At 35.0% G+C, this 15929-nt stretch overlaps 1 protein-coding gene across 1 annotated transcript in view; it reads right to left on the bottom strand.

Annotated features, from left to right (window-relative positions):
• SPATA17 (spermatogenesis associated 17) overlaps positions 1–15929 on the bottom strand; it is an 83421-nt gene that overhangs the window by 35240 nt on the left and 32252 nt on the right. Inside the window, exon 6 of the mRNA XM_062489030.1 lies at positions 14210–14333. Coding sequence (XP_062345014.1) covers positions 14210–14333 — 124 coding nt within the window. The remainder of the gene's footprint in view (positions 1–14209; positions 14334–15929) is intronic.

The following is a 15929-nucleotide window of genomic DNA, read 5'->3' as shown; positions in this document are numbered from 1 at the left end:
CACTGATTCAGTGTCTTTGGAATTATTATTGCTGATAAGGTGTCTTAACAAAGAGTCATCTTTTGTTGCTCTTTTTTTTACATACTCTCAGGTAAAATGCATACAGATATTGTATCAACTTTGAAAATGAATTTGTAGTTTAGAGAGGTCACCTGGACACTTTAAAAGTTTTTGCTTCTTCTACAGATGAAGCTCTTTGTAAGACCTGGGTCAAAATTGATTACAAAGTGCATATTTTAGTAATTATTTTTCAAGCAATCCTTTTTAATTGTTTTACATTCTAATGATAGATGTTCAAGTGTTCAGCAAGACACATAACAGAGCAATCAACAGAGTCAGTATCTAGACAGATAAAATTAATAGTAATTTACTATAAATTCCCCAAGGTTTGAGGTAAATTTAGGCCTAGATTTAAAATTGGTAAAGTTACGTAGGAGAGACAAGGGGATGAGTTTGATTCTACTTTCTAGTTTAGATCAATCACTGGAAAAATTGCTTCCACTCTTTTTTAAACATATCTCTGGAAGCCTTAGTCTTGTTTTTGGAATTTCTTGCACTGTGCAATGTGGTGATGAATACCCTATTCACTCTAACCTCTGCAGGGAACCGGCAGTTTACAGAAGTCTCAGAAATGTGCTTTAATATATTTGCTTATCTTCTTGAGACAAATGCAACATATTAAAAGCATTACTTCATTTCTTTTCCTAATTTAATAAAATATTCTCTCAACTACAAAATCATTGTACTTAATACTGCTTTTTCAATGGTAGAAAAGTATCTCTCTTATATATTATCCCATACTGTGATTTCAATATTTTCCCCACCTTTAGTCCATAAGAAAATATGTAACACTCCAAAATATTACAATAGATTACAAAAAAGTACCTCTGGTCTGCTGGGAGAATGACACATTTTCCTGCACCCATGCTCTTCAACACTAAGAAGGGACTCTGTCAAAGCCAGCTTTCAGGACTTCATTTCCAGAAATAATTTTCTAAAGTGACAAACACTATGGGGAAATCTGTGCTAACTGTTAAAAAACTTACAACTGAGTTATTTGCAATACTGTCATGCTAACTTCCACCTCAATAAGACCGAAGAAATCTCAGGAGGGGACTCTGCTAATAGCTTCTTACTGACCTCCTTACATCAGGCTCTTCTGGTGAACGGTGGCCCAGTGGTGAATATGGCAAATGAGGTGTGAAAGCAGAGATATATATATATATATATATATATATATATATATATTTTTAAGACTACGGTTCTGACTCAACAGGAAAAATAAAAAAAATTAAAGAAAAAAGAAGAGTGAGAGAAAAAGAGAAATGAGTTATACAATAGATATATTTTCCCCTAGAATTCTCTGCCTCAGACCTTCCATCATGGAAACCCAAGCATGACCTGGAATATTAATTGTGTCAGGTCAAGCATACTGGCAAATGTACCATTTGTTACCCAGTCATCCTTAGCATTACATTAATATTTTGAATCATTTTGCATTTCTAGCACTCTATCATTTAGTTTCCTCCCAATTATTTTCTTCTCTTTATAATTAATGGTCAAATATAAAAGAGAAAAAAATCAAAAGGAAACAAATATTAATTTAATAAATATTAGCAAGGAAAAGATTTGGGGATTTTATAGTCCGAATTGCTTCCACCACTAATGCTGTATTTACTCAATGCTAAAGAATATCCACAGTTTTCTTTTCCTGTTTATCATTTTAATACAGAGAGAAAGAATTTACTTTCTTTCTGTCTAAATTATTTTTCTTCCAGAATAAAAGACAAAAATTATTAAGGAATTGCCTTAAAAGCTAAACTGTGAAGTAAGGCAGCAGCAAAAGAAATATAAAGAAGGAAGGAAGAAAGAAAAGAAAAAGGAGCAGGTAGAAAGGGAAAGACAAGGCTGTGTTAACTATGCTGGACAGTTCCTCTAAAAAGACAGGTGACCCCAAGTGGTATAACAAATCCCAAACAATTCAGATTCTGCAATTTTTATTTATTAATTAATACATTCTTAGTCTTATTTCCTACTTCTTTGCTGAGCTTTTAAAATCTATGCAAAAAAATGGCAAATCAAATATGCTATGAGATGCAGCATAGCTATTGTGCTGCAAACAGTAACACAAATGCAAAATTAAAAATTGACAAAGTTGAGCTGAAGATAAATTGTAAGCATTAAATCAATTGAAAGTGTATTCTGATATATTTACATATTTTTACTGTAACTTAACTAAGCTATAATAAAGCTATGTTCTATTTTAATTAATTTTTCATATCAGCTCTAATAGACTCAAATAATCAACATGTATCATGAATATAAATGTTTCATTTAACAGTAATTTAATCTTATAAAAAAAACAGCTTTGAGGAGGAAGCTTGTGCAAGTGGTTGTCACAGTAAGAACCTGAATAAAGTGCTACTTTCTCACTCTGGTCTTTTAATGAGGAGTTAAATGAGAAAGAAAATACTTCAAAATAGGGACTTGAAAATCCTTTCTTGCTTCATTGTAATTTGTAAAAAGAACCTAAGCAAGCTGAGAGGATAGGTAAGATATCTTTAAAAGCCATAAAAGTAAAAGCATGAAGGAGAGCTGTGAATGAAATATTTGCTAGAGATGGGATTGCTGAATCAACACTGACCAGTGCACTTCATCATAATTATCAGGACATACTACTGCCAGGGGATTTATAAAAATCCCACTCAGCAAATAATTGCCCTGCTGTTAGGAGATAGTCGGAGTGTTAACACACTGTCACAGTCCAGCGTTTAGTAAGATATTCAACATTCAATTACTCTTGCTGAGAACTAAAAGGAACCATGATCATTTCTCAGCTACTGCAGTTGTACTTCCACATGAATTCCAGTGAACAATCCTGTTAATCCCCAGATATAGTTTCCCTAGGAGGGAAAAGAAACACCCTAAAACATTAATGATTCACAAGGAAATAATTGTTTACATAATGCTGCAAACATGTCTGTAAAAGAGAAGGTATTTTAAACTCTAGATAACTGTTTTTTTACAGACTTCCAGAATATTTCATATTAATGAATATAAAAGTATAAGATTTAATATGAGATTTATTTTAGAAAGAACATCTATGAAAAAAATCTGTCAACACTGTTCTAGCAACAAGTATAAGGCTATGACCATGAACTCAAATTCCAAACATCAAGATATTTAAGCTACAATAAAATGTATTCTACTAGCAACAGTCTGCAATTTTTTAACTAATGTGAACAGAGTTTTGTATTAACAAGTAAGAAATACATTGTAAAGTTTATGCAGATGTTGGAAAAATACCATAATGCGGTTTAACATTCTGGTTTGAGATAAAACTTCTTTATCATGCCTGACAATAGGAAAAATGTCACCCAGCTTCATAAACATAGGTTGTTCTCACTGAGCTAATGCTACTCCTCAGGCCTGATCCTCTAATCACTGAAAAAGATACTCTCAGAAATTTAATCTAAATAAGAACCAGAGGACCTAGCCTGTTATTGCACCTAAGGTATTTTGCCTTCTTTGAGATACTGCTTCTATGGAGAGACACAAGAATTCATAAATGAGTGATGAGTAGTGTATTTTCTTTCAAGTGGGATTAATTACCTGTCTTCTTAATACACATTCCATTTAAACAGACTAATAGAAACATTAATTATTGTTATTCTGTCTTCAGAATGCAAAGCTTGATTCAGTCCTTTTCATCTGTGAAATGTTTGCTTCAAAAGAATGACAGTACAATGACAGTTTAAATGCACTTGTATAAGTAAACAAAGCAGCAATTTTGTGGACAATACAGTGAGGTATTAAGAAAATATTCAAGTCCAGTATCCTGGCCACAGACCATAAAACCAGCCTCTAAACACGCAAGGCACTAAGTTCAATTGCAGGAAACAACACTGCAATTGAGTCTCCAAACAGGTATCAACTGCTTGGGCATTTAGGAATCAAGAGCAAAGAAACATAATCTTAGTTTACTGCATGGAACATAGTGGCACAAAATCCAAAACACAGCAGCCCAGCAGATGCAGTGGCATGCCAAAAATGCATTTGCCTTTCATTGATTGTCTCTCTGACTGAGGCTTACGCTGTCAAATCTAATTCTAACACAGGCTCTTCATGACTTGACTAGATCAGGGATAATAACGTGAATGAGTGAGTGATGGTGTGGGAAACAATACTCTTAGGATGAAGATACAACAAAGGGACAGCACATTCAAAGTTCTCTTACTGTCTTCTCATTTGACTTCTGATTTCAAAACCAGCAGAAAAATACAACTTAACTGCTGAATGGTTTTATTTTAAAAATAGGAATGGGAAATTCCATTACTGTTACCATTTTCTCTTTAAGAATTGCTAGGCTGAATACGGGATAATATACAAATTATAAGAATCTCTGAAAAGAAACCTGTTTCTACAACCACCTTAAGTGGGAATTAAAGACCTAAGTCTGAAAAATAATCTCTGTAGGTGGATTTATTCTTCTGTGTTTCAATAACTCCTGTAAACACACAGACACTATTTTCTTCCTTTACAGAGATATTTTGACACTAAAAGTATTTATCTTGTGGGAAGATTTCAGAGCCATAAAACACATACCCACATATGTGATATCACTTATATCTTTAAAATTAAAATTCCATCCATTTTCATTGTCATAATGGAAAAAATACCTTTGGACCAAAAAAAATCTACTTGAGATTCACTCCTTTTCTAACTGGATTGAGAAGAATACTTATACCACTTAGAATCTTCAAATTTGTAACACCAGAAGTTACCTGCAAAAACATACCAGAAGAGAGTAGAAGCTCTTTGTAACAGGTAGGGATGGAAATCATATGGAGATTTCCTTTGCCAAGGATAAAATTGCTAAACAGAGAATTGTTTTACTCCTTACAAATGCATAGGTGCAACCAAAACAGGGTAACATTTCATTGCCTTTCCTTGTGCTTTATGTCTGTTGCCTTGTGGTTACGTGTGAGCGTTCCCTCATAGACATATGCTGACAGATTTATTAAGCAATTTTTTTTACTAAACTTACAGGATTAGGCAATGAGTAAAAACTCAGAATGTGGCAGGATGTTTAACAAAGCAGTCTGCAGTCAGACCAATAAACAATGAGGGGAAGGTTTAATGAACACATAATATTGTGTAGGGAAAGAATATTGAGGGAACATAAATACATTAGTCTGATTAGTAAAGGTAGTCGGAAATTAGTAGAACAGAGTGAGATAATCAGAAATAAACCCCAAAGATGAAGACTTTACTAAAAGATTGTTGAAATGGAAAAACTGAAAGCAAAGCAAACAATAGATAGAGAAAGATGTACAGTGTTCATCATGTCCCTTGCAGGACAGACACAACTCCCAAATTAACAGTACATATTACATACTAAACAAAAGCACTGAATATTGAATAAACAGTGCAAGTTAATGAAAGAACTTTGCCATTATACTACTCTGTGGCCTAAGAGCTGAAAAACAAAAGAACTGTGTGCATCAATCTTGAAGTCTCATTAAAGCAAGGATACCATCAGAGCCACTTCTTAAACAACAGGAAGGTTTACTGTTGAGACATGCACGGTATTTTATCATGACTTCTGCCATGCCATTCCTAACATCCCTCTTATGCAATTATCTCTTACTTAGCATATACTTCTCCTAATATAACAGGAGAAAAAAATTACCTGAGCAAGACCACACCAACTCGGTTAAATACCAGATGGACTACTAAGCATCAACCAATTTATACCAGTAACTATTTCAAGAATGTCAGTGGAGTTCCACTGTTTCTGAATGTGGCTTTGTGAACTATGTTGTGCTGCATTGTGATTTCCTTACCATACAGATTATTTCTTAAATGTTTTTACCATATCATACACACAGCCAGCATTCAATATATAACTCATTCTTACCGGTTTTCTGACCCTGCAGTAATCCAACCCTTTTGCCACCCCAATTGACAATAACACACAAAATGTGGTCATGTTTTTCTAAGATCTCAGCATGTACACTTTTTGATAGATCACACAGCTTGTCCTTTAAACTCTGCCATTAATCCTACCCACAGGAACTGAGCATGAAGTTTGTTGTCTAGAAAAAAATCCACACAAATAGGGATTATGCAATTCGGACTCTGAAAAAGACAGTTTAAGTGCAGGGACCTTCTAGCTAGGGGATTTTTAAATTACTAAGCCTGAAATGGAAATGTTCAATTCTATAATGCATGGTAGATACAGAGATGTTACTATGCTATAATATCAAGCTTGTGTAACAAGTAATTTGTAAGAGGAAGCTCTGAGAAATATTACCATGTCTACAGGGACATACTTTTAGAAAGTAAGCTTACATAGGATCAATCAGAAAACAGCACTCAAACTTTACATTTTATGGTGTGTTAAACTCTTTCTAATGAGAGATTAATTTTTTGTGCAAACTTTCACTTCTTGGAACAGTTAACCAGTTATCAAAAAAACTGAAATTATTTTATAGCTGGCAGCCTTTAAGAAAAATAGACTTTACAATACTGCCACTGATAATGATTAAAGGTTCATTCACTGACTATATTTAAGGAATAGGAAATATCTTGGTTTTGGGAAGTAGGACAAAAGGAGAAATTATTGATTTCTGTTCGAAATACCTGTTTCACTTACCACTCGTGATAGGCTGAGACTTAAGACAAGAGTGAATGGGAGAGAAATACTGTTCACTGACACCAGGAAGAAACACATCTGAAATAGTTCACATCCATGCATTTTGCATTGGAGATAGGTTACGGTGTCAGCAGATAGCACTTCCTCAATCCTGTAATCACAGTTACACATTTCTGGGCATGAAAATCACCATGCTTGCAATCTTTGTTTTGGCCTTTACTGTACTTGTCCTGCCTAGGGAGATAACCACTATTTCCTAGAGAACAAAAATGTTGGATTGAAAAAAATATGAGCAAAACTGGAAAATCTATGGAAGCTGTAAAGTTTCACTCTAAATTATTTTGGCAGTACATGCACCAGATAGATTCTGGAGGTGTATTTTGGCTTGATTCTGGAGGTGCATTTTAGCTTTCAGCTCTTCCCTCTTTTTAACATTACCATGATACTATGTTGAGTAGCAGAATTACAGTTCTGTGTCCTCAAGATTCGTCATCCCAAAGGGCAAGAGCTGGACTCAGATTCTAAGAGAACTAGAGATTCTTGATTGTACGCGCAAATCACTTAAAGGTCAATTTTGGAATTTAGAGCTGGCTTTCAGGTACAATGTCTTTCAGAATATCACAAGCAGCTCAGTTACTGGCTTCTTTCAGTTTACCTTACTATGTCCTTCTGTCTGACAGAAACATTAAGGAACACGAACTCAGAGCCCTTCCAAGTGAACTGAGATGGTGTGGACAGTGCACAAGACTGGAATGATCTTTCTACAGTGAACACCTGTGAATATACTGATGCATCTGGCTTCCAATGGGAAGTGAATACATGAGGAAAGCTTGCTGATCAAACATAACTATCACAGGTACTGTCAGAAGGATAGAATGTAAATTGTGAACCCTTTGGAAATAATATTTTATAAAAACACAACACTGCAGCATGAAGCTCTTCACATACAAGTGCAATTTAATTGTAGCAGCAAGCCTGCCAGAGAACTAAGAAAGCTCACTTTCTCCTGTTTAATTTAAATAGGATTTTTCACAGTACATGCTTTGGAAAGTACTCAGAAACATCTGACTACTTGGCAGAGAAATGACAAGCGGGTGTTAAACACCCATGAATAGGTGGGGATGGTCATTGATTGGGACACCTAGAATAAAAAAAAAAAAACAAGGACTATTTTAGGTCATCTTCAGGAAGTATTAGTATTTATAATGAACGATAATTTCATCCCCTGAATCTTTTAGAGACAGGATAATAAAATTACAACAGTAAAGAGGGAGGAAATAAAATGTAAAAGGTAAGAGCTAATTCATTCTTCATGCTAGCTCAGTCCTTGGCCTTTCCTGAACAGACACTGCCAATAGTAACAAATTATGTATAATCATTTTGTGATGTGGACTGCTCACTCGGGACTAAGCTCAAATGACCAAACTTGCAGCCTTGTCTCTTAAACTGTGCATCTGAAGTTCAGAGGCTAGGGCTTTATCCACTGAGTCCTCACCTTTATAAGAATAAAACTGCCAGCTGTCCAGAGACAGAGTGGATGTCAAACAGTGTCATTTTAGACCAATTGTTTTTCAAGTTCTTACAGGACAGCACATTAGGTTAGAAGCATATTAATCAGTTGTGTCTCCTGAATATTCATTAACCTGCTCCAGGAAGGATTTTGTGGCCTTTCTTCTTTCTCACTTAGAACATTAGACATTTAGACCTGAATAAGTGCAGTAACTTCAACAGAATTAACTCCTGATTTCCAGTAATGTGAAAAGGGGACAAAGAAGTCAGTGTAATGTTTATGAATTACCATTTCTGTTGACAGGAAAAATTCAATAAAAGAATACTTTATCACTGAATAGAAATTGAATTTAAAATATTTTACTCTAGAAACTGACAAATGCTAAATAAATGTGAAAAAAATGTTAGCACAAATATGGAAACAACTGATAGAAGCGATGTTTTGAGACCTATAATAAACACAGAAAATCAAAATTAAACTGTTCTTAGAAACAAAATAAGTGCTTACTTCCTTTGTATTCAAAAGCTCTAATACAGAATCCAGAGAAGTTTGCTAAATGGTTCCCATTAACCTAAAATGGAATTGCTTATGGAGATACACAGAGAGAGTAAAAATGGAAAAACTTGGTTCTCGTTGCTGATATTAGAACTTTTCACTGTTACTCACTTGAGAGTAACTCATAGCAAACATTTCCTTCCTCCTCACAGAGCATTATTCTTAAGGTGGGGGTTTTGGCCTTTTTTTAATGTTTGCTATAGTGCTAATCTATTAGAGGGTTACTTTCTCACATGGTTATGTCTCCCTGGAAATGATCTCAGTCAAGACTAGTCCCATTCAAAATACTTATTTTATAGCACCAGCTATAATATCCTTGCAAATAATTCTTTACAAAGCATTATTTCAATGGGAACAAATGTGGGCCAGTATCAGCCATATACCTAAGACAGATGGTGACACACTCAAGCAGGCAATGAAAACTGAACTATTGTGATCCAAAAAGAGAACTCATGTCTAGCTACTAAAAGGAATGTCATAATTTCTAAAACTTCTGCAATGAAAAGGACCTATTATTAGACATGGACTTGGTTCTTCCCTTGCAGCTCTAAATTACCAGGATCTTATGAGCAGTATCTGTCTACAAACTGTCCAAGGACATCAGGAAAAACTGTCACCCTGCAAAAGAGGGCTGAAAGGTGATGGACTTCAGTGCTGCTTGGAGTGGCAGAGGCAATCCCCAGAACCAGATGAAATTGTAGAGAAAGAATAAGGAACTTCACAGCTGCACATTCTCCTGTGACAGAATATCAGAGCTGGCAAAGCTGTGAAATGAACATGCGTGATCAAAACAACACAGTAAGGAGAATGAGTGAACCTGGCCTTCCAAGGAAGCACAACTTGAGAGGTAGTGTTAGTGCCAGAGCTCTCAACCCCCTCTCCCTGTCTAGATTAGTCCTTCTCTGGGTATTAAGAGAGGCAGGAATTGAAGGAATACAGAGGCAAAAACTGAACATCTAAATATTATTAAAAAAAGTTGTACAACTAAGAACTATAAGTCCTTTGACTACTATTCACTGGAAACTGAGAGTATTCTTGACAGTAATTATAATGCCCCATTGCTCCATTTTATTTCTCTACCCTAGGCCATGCTGTTGGCCACTGACAAAGATAGGATATTTGGCAAAGAAGCCTTCAGTCTGACTCAGTCATGTCTTCTGATTAGTCAAGGGCTAAGAGAACGAAGATGCTATACAAAAGTCAAGAGTAGACATACACACATAACAGCATGATTAATTTTTCTAAGGTCTCAGTATTTAAAGCATTCAGATAAAACAGAAGCTCAGCGCACAGAGGACCAGTATTAGCTCATCTACTTTCATCATGATTTATCACAGAGCAGGAGGTCCAGATTTAGAAAAGTGGCTGTGACTCAGTTCACCAGTCATATCAATGATAAGCTTAAGTTATGCACGTATAACATCTCACTATTAACAATGTACAGGTATGTTCTGCAATTTTGTGACAAAGCTCTCACGATTTGCCGGATCAAAAGAAATTTGGCTTCCTGGACTGCTTGTACATTTATTTTGTCTGACAAAAAGTAATTGTGTTTATCTGTTTAGAAACAGAAGAAATGGAGAAAAGAGAATTAAAATTCTCTTTTACCTCACCCAGTATTGTTTGCTATACGTAAAAAACTATAAACAGAAAAAATCTCTTGCTCTGCCGATTCTCCAAACCTCTCCTCAGTGACAGAAGAAACTGTAATAGCAGAAGACCTTTTCAGCTGTGACACTTGGAAAACTGTTTCCATAGGGCTTGTCGCCTGAACGCAATACTTTAAAGGACACCACTTCTGCTCTGTATTTCAGTTACCACTGGCTTCTGCTCCTCATTGTACTGTGGATTTGCAGGTGCTGATGCACCTGCTCCCACTCACAGAATCACTTCAGCATTGCTGCTTGCCCTGTCAACAGACACTGAAAACAACACAGGTCTGCTTTCTAGCTCAATACTGGATCTCTGGATTTAGACTGTCATACTCTCGTCACCATTGTAAGGCAAAGACCAACTGCAAAATTTCTTGAAAGGCTGGAAATACCAATGACAGGAATCATGTAACCACATATTTCAACACAAGTGGGCTCTTTGTCCTCATTTCTGCAAAGTGCCATGAATGTATTCAGTGCTTTTCTCCGTTGTTGACTTTAAATGTCATTTGTCAGCACTTGGCAGTGGATGGCCCTTACTACAAATGTTGGCCTTGAAAATATGACACAGAGCAGAAGTGAGAACCTATTCAATTATAGTGAAGGTTGTTAATACAAAAAGAGGAACTACGGGGATACAGAATAATAATCTGCATAGGTAAACATGTTTATAATGGAAAACCACATTTAATAAGTAGTTTGTTTGCTTATTAATGACAATTTGAAAAAAGAAGGATTGTTACCTGTGCAGTGGAAATAGCATATTGTGACTCTGGACTAATAAGAAAAACTTAATTATTGCAAGTATCATGTCTCAATAAGAAATCACAATTCAGTTTATGATAGGTAAAAACTATGAAAACAAATTTTGTTGTCAAGAGGAAATTACAATAAATATTCTTAACAAACACAAAGAGTTGTTAAAAATACAATTTTTACTATGTTTATCATAAGTCAAAATTTATGAGCCTGATAAGGTAAAACACGCATAAGAAAGGATTGTGTTATATAAAAATTTCAAAACCTGAAATACAGAGAATCCTATTTTTAAAATTGAATTTGGTTTGGAAGTCCCAAAGTTGCCACCTCATAGATTTATTTCTTGATGTATTTTACATTGGAATCTCTTGCACCCAGCAGCCGGAAAGTGGTTTTTCTTTGCAAAGTTACAGTTTATGAAATAAATAAATGCTTGAATAGCAAGTTAATTCATGAAAAGGACAAAACACTAAATTAATCATAGGCCATGCTATTACTTCCATACCAAAAACCTCTGTACATTCCTGACGCTTACATTCTTCAGCTTCACCTCTTGAAAGTAAAACAATGTTAACAATTAGGAATGGGCACACCTTGTATATAGATAAAGGTATAGACATAGATATAGATAAAGATACAGATATAGATAAACACACTTCTGAGATGCTGTGGGCTTCAGCTCAGGAGAGAAGAATGAAAATTTTCATGCCTTTCTTAACAAAAAATTGATGAGTAACATCTCCTTAATTATTTCCTGTCAATAAATAAACACCCTTTTCTCACCCTTTTTGCCTGTATTAAAACAAAAATATTCCAAACTATAGGATATATTTGAAACAGTTGTTGCAAATACATATTTTTCAATGCTGTCCATATAATCTGCCTCATCACCTGCAGCCTTGATGCATGAGGTGGCTCAGCTCCACCACTGAACCTCATTGCATACGGCAGGAAGAGGAGGAGAACCAAACTTTGGCAGGCCATCTCTATAACTTAATGGGCTTTAGGTAATGCATGACTCTACAATACCTCCAGCTCACACATGTCCTCTTTTCATTTGCTATGTGCCCTGCTTACAAATTATGCTTCTTAAACTCACTCAAAAGTGTTGACTTTTTTGCCTGTTTCTACTGAGACATGAATGGTCCTTGCTCAGGAATCTAATTAACCATCTTTGAAAACAGCAAGATGTAGCTGTGGTCAGATAAGAAGGCCAGACATTTAGAGAGTAAAATGCCAGGCACAGAGCATCAAACCAGTAAATTCTGCGTGGAAATAATTTGCCTTGCATCTTAGCAGGACATCAAATTCCACAACTATGTGGAGTGTGGAATATAGACTTCACAGTGAGTAGTTAACTTCAAATATATCTTTGCTGTTTTTCAAGTTGCCTGTAGGTTTTGTATTGATTTACATTTACTTATATTTTGAAATACTACCTGCAAAAGAAGACAGCTCTTGGAGTTCAGTTCTCTGATAAAGAAAAGCTTCTGTGGGCTCTGATTCTCAGCATTCACAAACCATCTCAGCAAGGAAAACCAAAGCATTTTTTTTGTTCTGCTAGCTAAAAACACTGCTGGCTAAATTCCAATACTGCAAAATTAGTAACCAAAATTCATCAGAACATAACAGTTACTGTTGCCCTTTACCAGCAGTCCTCTGTGGCTGAAATGAGGAAGTACTTGCCATTCCTTAAAAAGTGTTACAGCTTGCTAAGCCTCTATCACTGGAGGTGAACTGAGCTTACAAAAATCTTACTAGATCACAAGTCACTCAGTGTCTCCAACCTAACAATTTTTGTACTCCAGGTAAGCATATTAATGTTTACACATGTAGAAATTGCACTGTTCAAAGTAAGAATTCCCATTTTTCTACAGTTTAAAGCAATATAAAATACTGTGTAGATTATTCTTAATATCCTAGATCTATGTGGGGAAAAATAAAAGCGTGCTAATTTCAGTCATTAACTACATTAACTAGCTTCCTTGTCTAATAGACATTGAGAAAACTTTTTATGCTGGTTTTTACTTGTATTACACTATGCTTTAAAAAATTATTTAAATCTAATTTACACACCAAGTTTTCATAACTGATATCTGAGTTAATGAAACCACATTTCTATCTAGAGGATATATCACAAATAATTCCCAAACAGAAGTTAAGATTAAATATTTTGTCATTAAGTGTCATGATAATTTGCCTGCATTCTTTAGGATTAGCAGTTCTTAAACACAGATTATAATTAACCATTTACAAAAAGCAAGCGTTTAGTTCATACTAATATTTCACATTAATTCCATACCTGTATGGAGAACAATCAGTCACCAAACACTTATGGAAACAAAATCCTTTCTTCTATTTATTATGGAAGTTTAAAAGAGGGGACTAAAAAAAAAGGCAAACCCACAAGCTTTACCAATCATATAAAATTTACATACAATTTATCTCCTGGCATATTTACCTGTCTGTTTAAAGCTGCTTGCATAAGAAAGCTTGGACTAATATACCAGTAGTATTGATACAAAAGAAATTAATAATAAATATTTTAAATTTATGAGGCATTTTAGGATGAAAACAATAATGTTAAATAAGCTGGTTCAGGAAATTCTAAGAAAAGCTTTAGCTGGAAACCCATATTTACAATCTATCATAAAAACAAGCAGAACGTTGCACCAACTGAAGCATTAGCTCAATTAAAAAAGGGGGAAAAAATGAAATCCCTTCTCAGCTTAATAACTTGTTAGTTCTTGACAAGTGCAACAACACAACAATAAGCCAGTCAAAATGAGTTTTTAAAGCGAGGTTATGCCCTTCATGTTGTGTTATCACAGTGGCAGATCAAACTGCTGACTTGGACTCTTTCTGCCAGCAGTGCTGATGCTGTCTCTATGAGCTACTGTCACAGAATAGTCATGGTACCTGCTCTTGCCTATAGAAAAGCACTAAATTGAACTAGAAGTAGTGTCTTTGTGATATCTTTTCAACAAGTCATGTCCCATTCAGCCTGCTAGTTTATCTCTGTCAGGCTGGGTGCCCAAGTGGTTTGCATGAGCTGTCAGGGACAGGTCTACCAACCTGCTCAGTGCTAAGGAGGTAATGCATCTTTCGGGCTTGGTATTTCTTTTCCTTTTCTTTCTTTTCTAGGTCTTTCATTTTCTCTTCATTTTCTTTCATTTCTGCATACTCTTGAAGTTCACTCCTGTAATAAAATAAGTTTGCAAACTATATTATAACAACAAATTCATGCTAGTCTTCTATTTTACTTTAACCCTTTCACAACTTCACAGTGTTTTGTTTTTATGTATTAGCAGTAAGCTGACACCACTGGAATGTCAAATTACAGTTCTTTCAGTAGTAGGATACTCCATGGACATAATGATGAAGAAACAGGATTAAAGTAATCAAAACTAGGAGCAGTATATAGGTTCACATTGCTTGCAGCTTGATAAAATAGTAATCATGTAAGTCCTTTTATTTGCCTTGAAGTGTCATTTTACTTTGAATTTCTCTAAATGGAAGCTATTATAATATAAATAAAGGTTGCTCAGTTATGTTTCAGCTACCACCTTGCAACACCTCCTGATCTGCAGACAGAGGAAATTTTATGGAAAGAGAGAGGATAGCAGGCATAGGATAAGAGATGATATTCACTCCTGGATCCTTGAGCCCTTTGTAAGTTTAAGAAAGTAGGCACAGAGGAAAACTGGATGGAAACCTTTCCTGCATACATTGTCCTTAGGAGGATTTTCCATGGCATTGGGCTTCTTGCACAGATCATTTCTGTTCTGTTTTGATGAGAACTGTAGAGGCCACCACAGGAACCAGGAACTGAACTGCTTCATGAAGCACTGCACGACGGAGGTGTGCAAACACACAGAGTCATCTAAATGTGTGAATCTGTGCAGAAAACCCTTTCATCATAAAAGAAATATGGAACTATACCTAATACCAGGTTTCAAAGAATGGAGAAAACACATGATTTCAACTGAATGTTTTGAGGAAAATTTGAACAGAAAAGTGGCATAGATTTCCTCCTCTTTTTTTTATTTTTTCACAGAGCCAGCCTTGCCATAAATTATGCAAACAGTAGAGTGAATTAAAGTGCTGTAAGAAAAAAAATTCTGTGCTATTGTGCATAGTGCATATGTATAGAATTTTTGACCCAGTTAAAAAAGGTTAGTTTGATTAACATTTGTTATTTTTGTTATTACAAAATGGCTAGTTCAAATTAACCTGTGTGCCAAAGACACCAAGCATATTCAGTCAAGCATTTAGATTGCTAAAGTAAGTTAATTAGGTGAGTAAATTCTAGTCTTTATAATTTTTAGTATGTGCATATAGGATAACATAAAAAGAAAAATTATACTTGCATAACTGGATGATTCTAATATTCCTGCAAAACAGATTATTTAAGAGGCCCACATTACTAGTCTCAGTTGTTTCAATGAGTACCAAATAAGACAGTGTGAGGACATGGGTCAAATCGTGTCAAAACACGCACATGGGTAAATTTGTTGAATAATACCATGGAAAACTCATACTGCTCCCCAAAGTGCTTTTTAAGGCTGTGACTCAGACTTACTCTTAATATTTTAATTATCATTAAATTAGCTCATAAAAATATTTGTAAGAGCAATAATTGCTTTATAAATACAAACACTATGAAATCATTCTTAAATACAAGTTGCAGTGTAGAACTTTTGTTTCACGCTATCTTTCAAGATTTTATCAATTAAAATAAGTCAGGTATTAAGTAATTAAACATTTTATTTTAACTGCAAAAGAAAAATAAAAT

The sequence above is a fragment of the Cinclus cinclus genome, chromosome 3 (assembly GCF_963662255.1).
Source record: "Cinclus cinclus chromosome 3, bCinCin1.1, whole genome shotgun sequence".
Lineage (NCBI taxonomy): Eukaryota > Metazoa > Chordata > Aves > Passeriformes > Cinclidae > Cinclus > Cinclus cinclus.
This window is presented reverse-complemented; position numbering and strand designations above follow the sequence as displayed.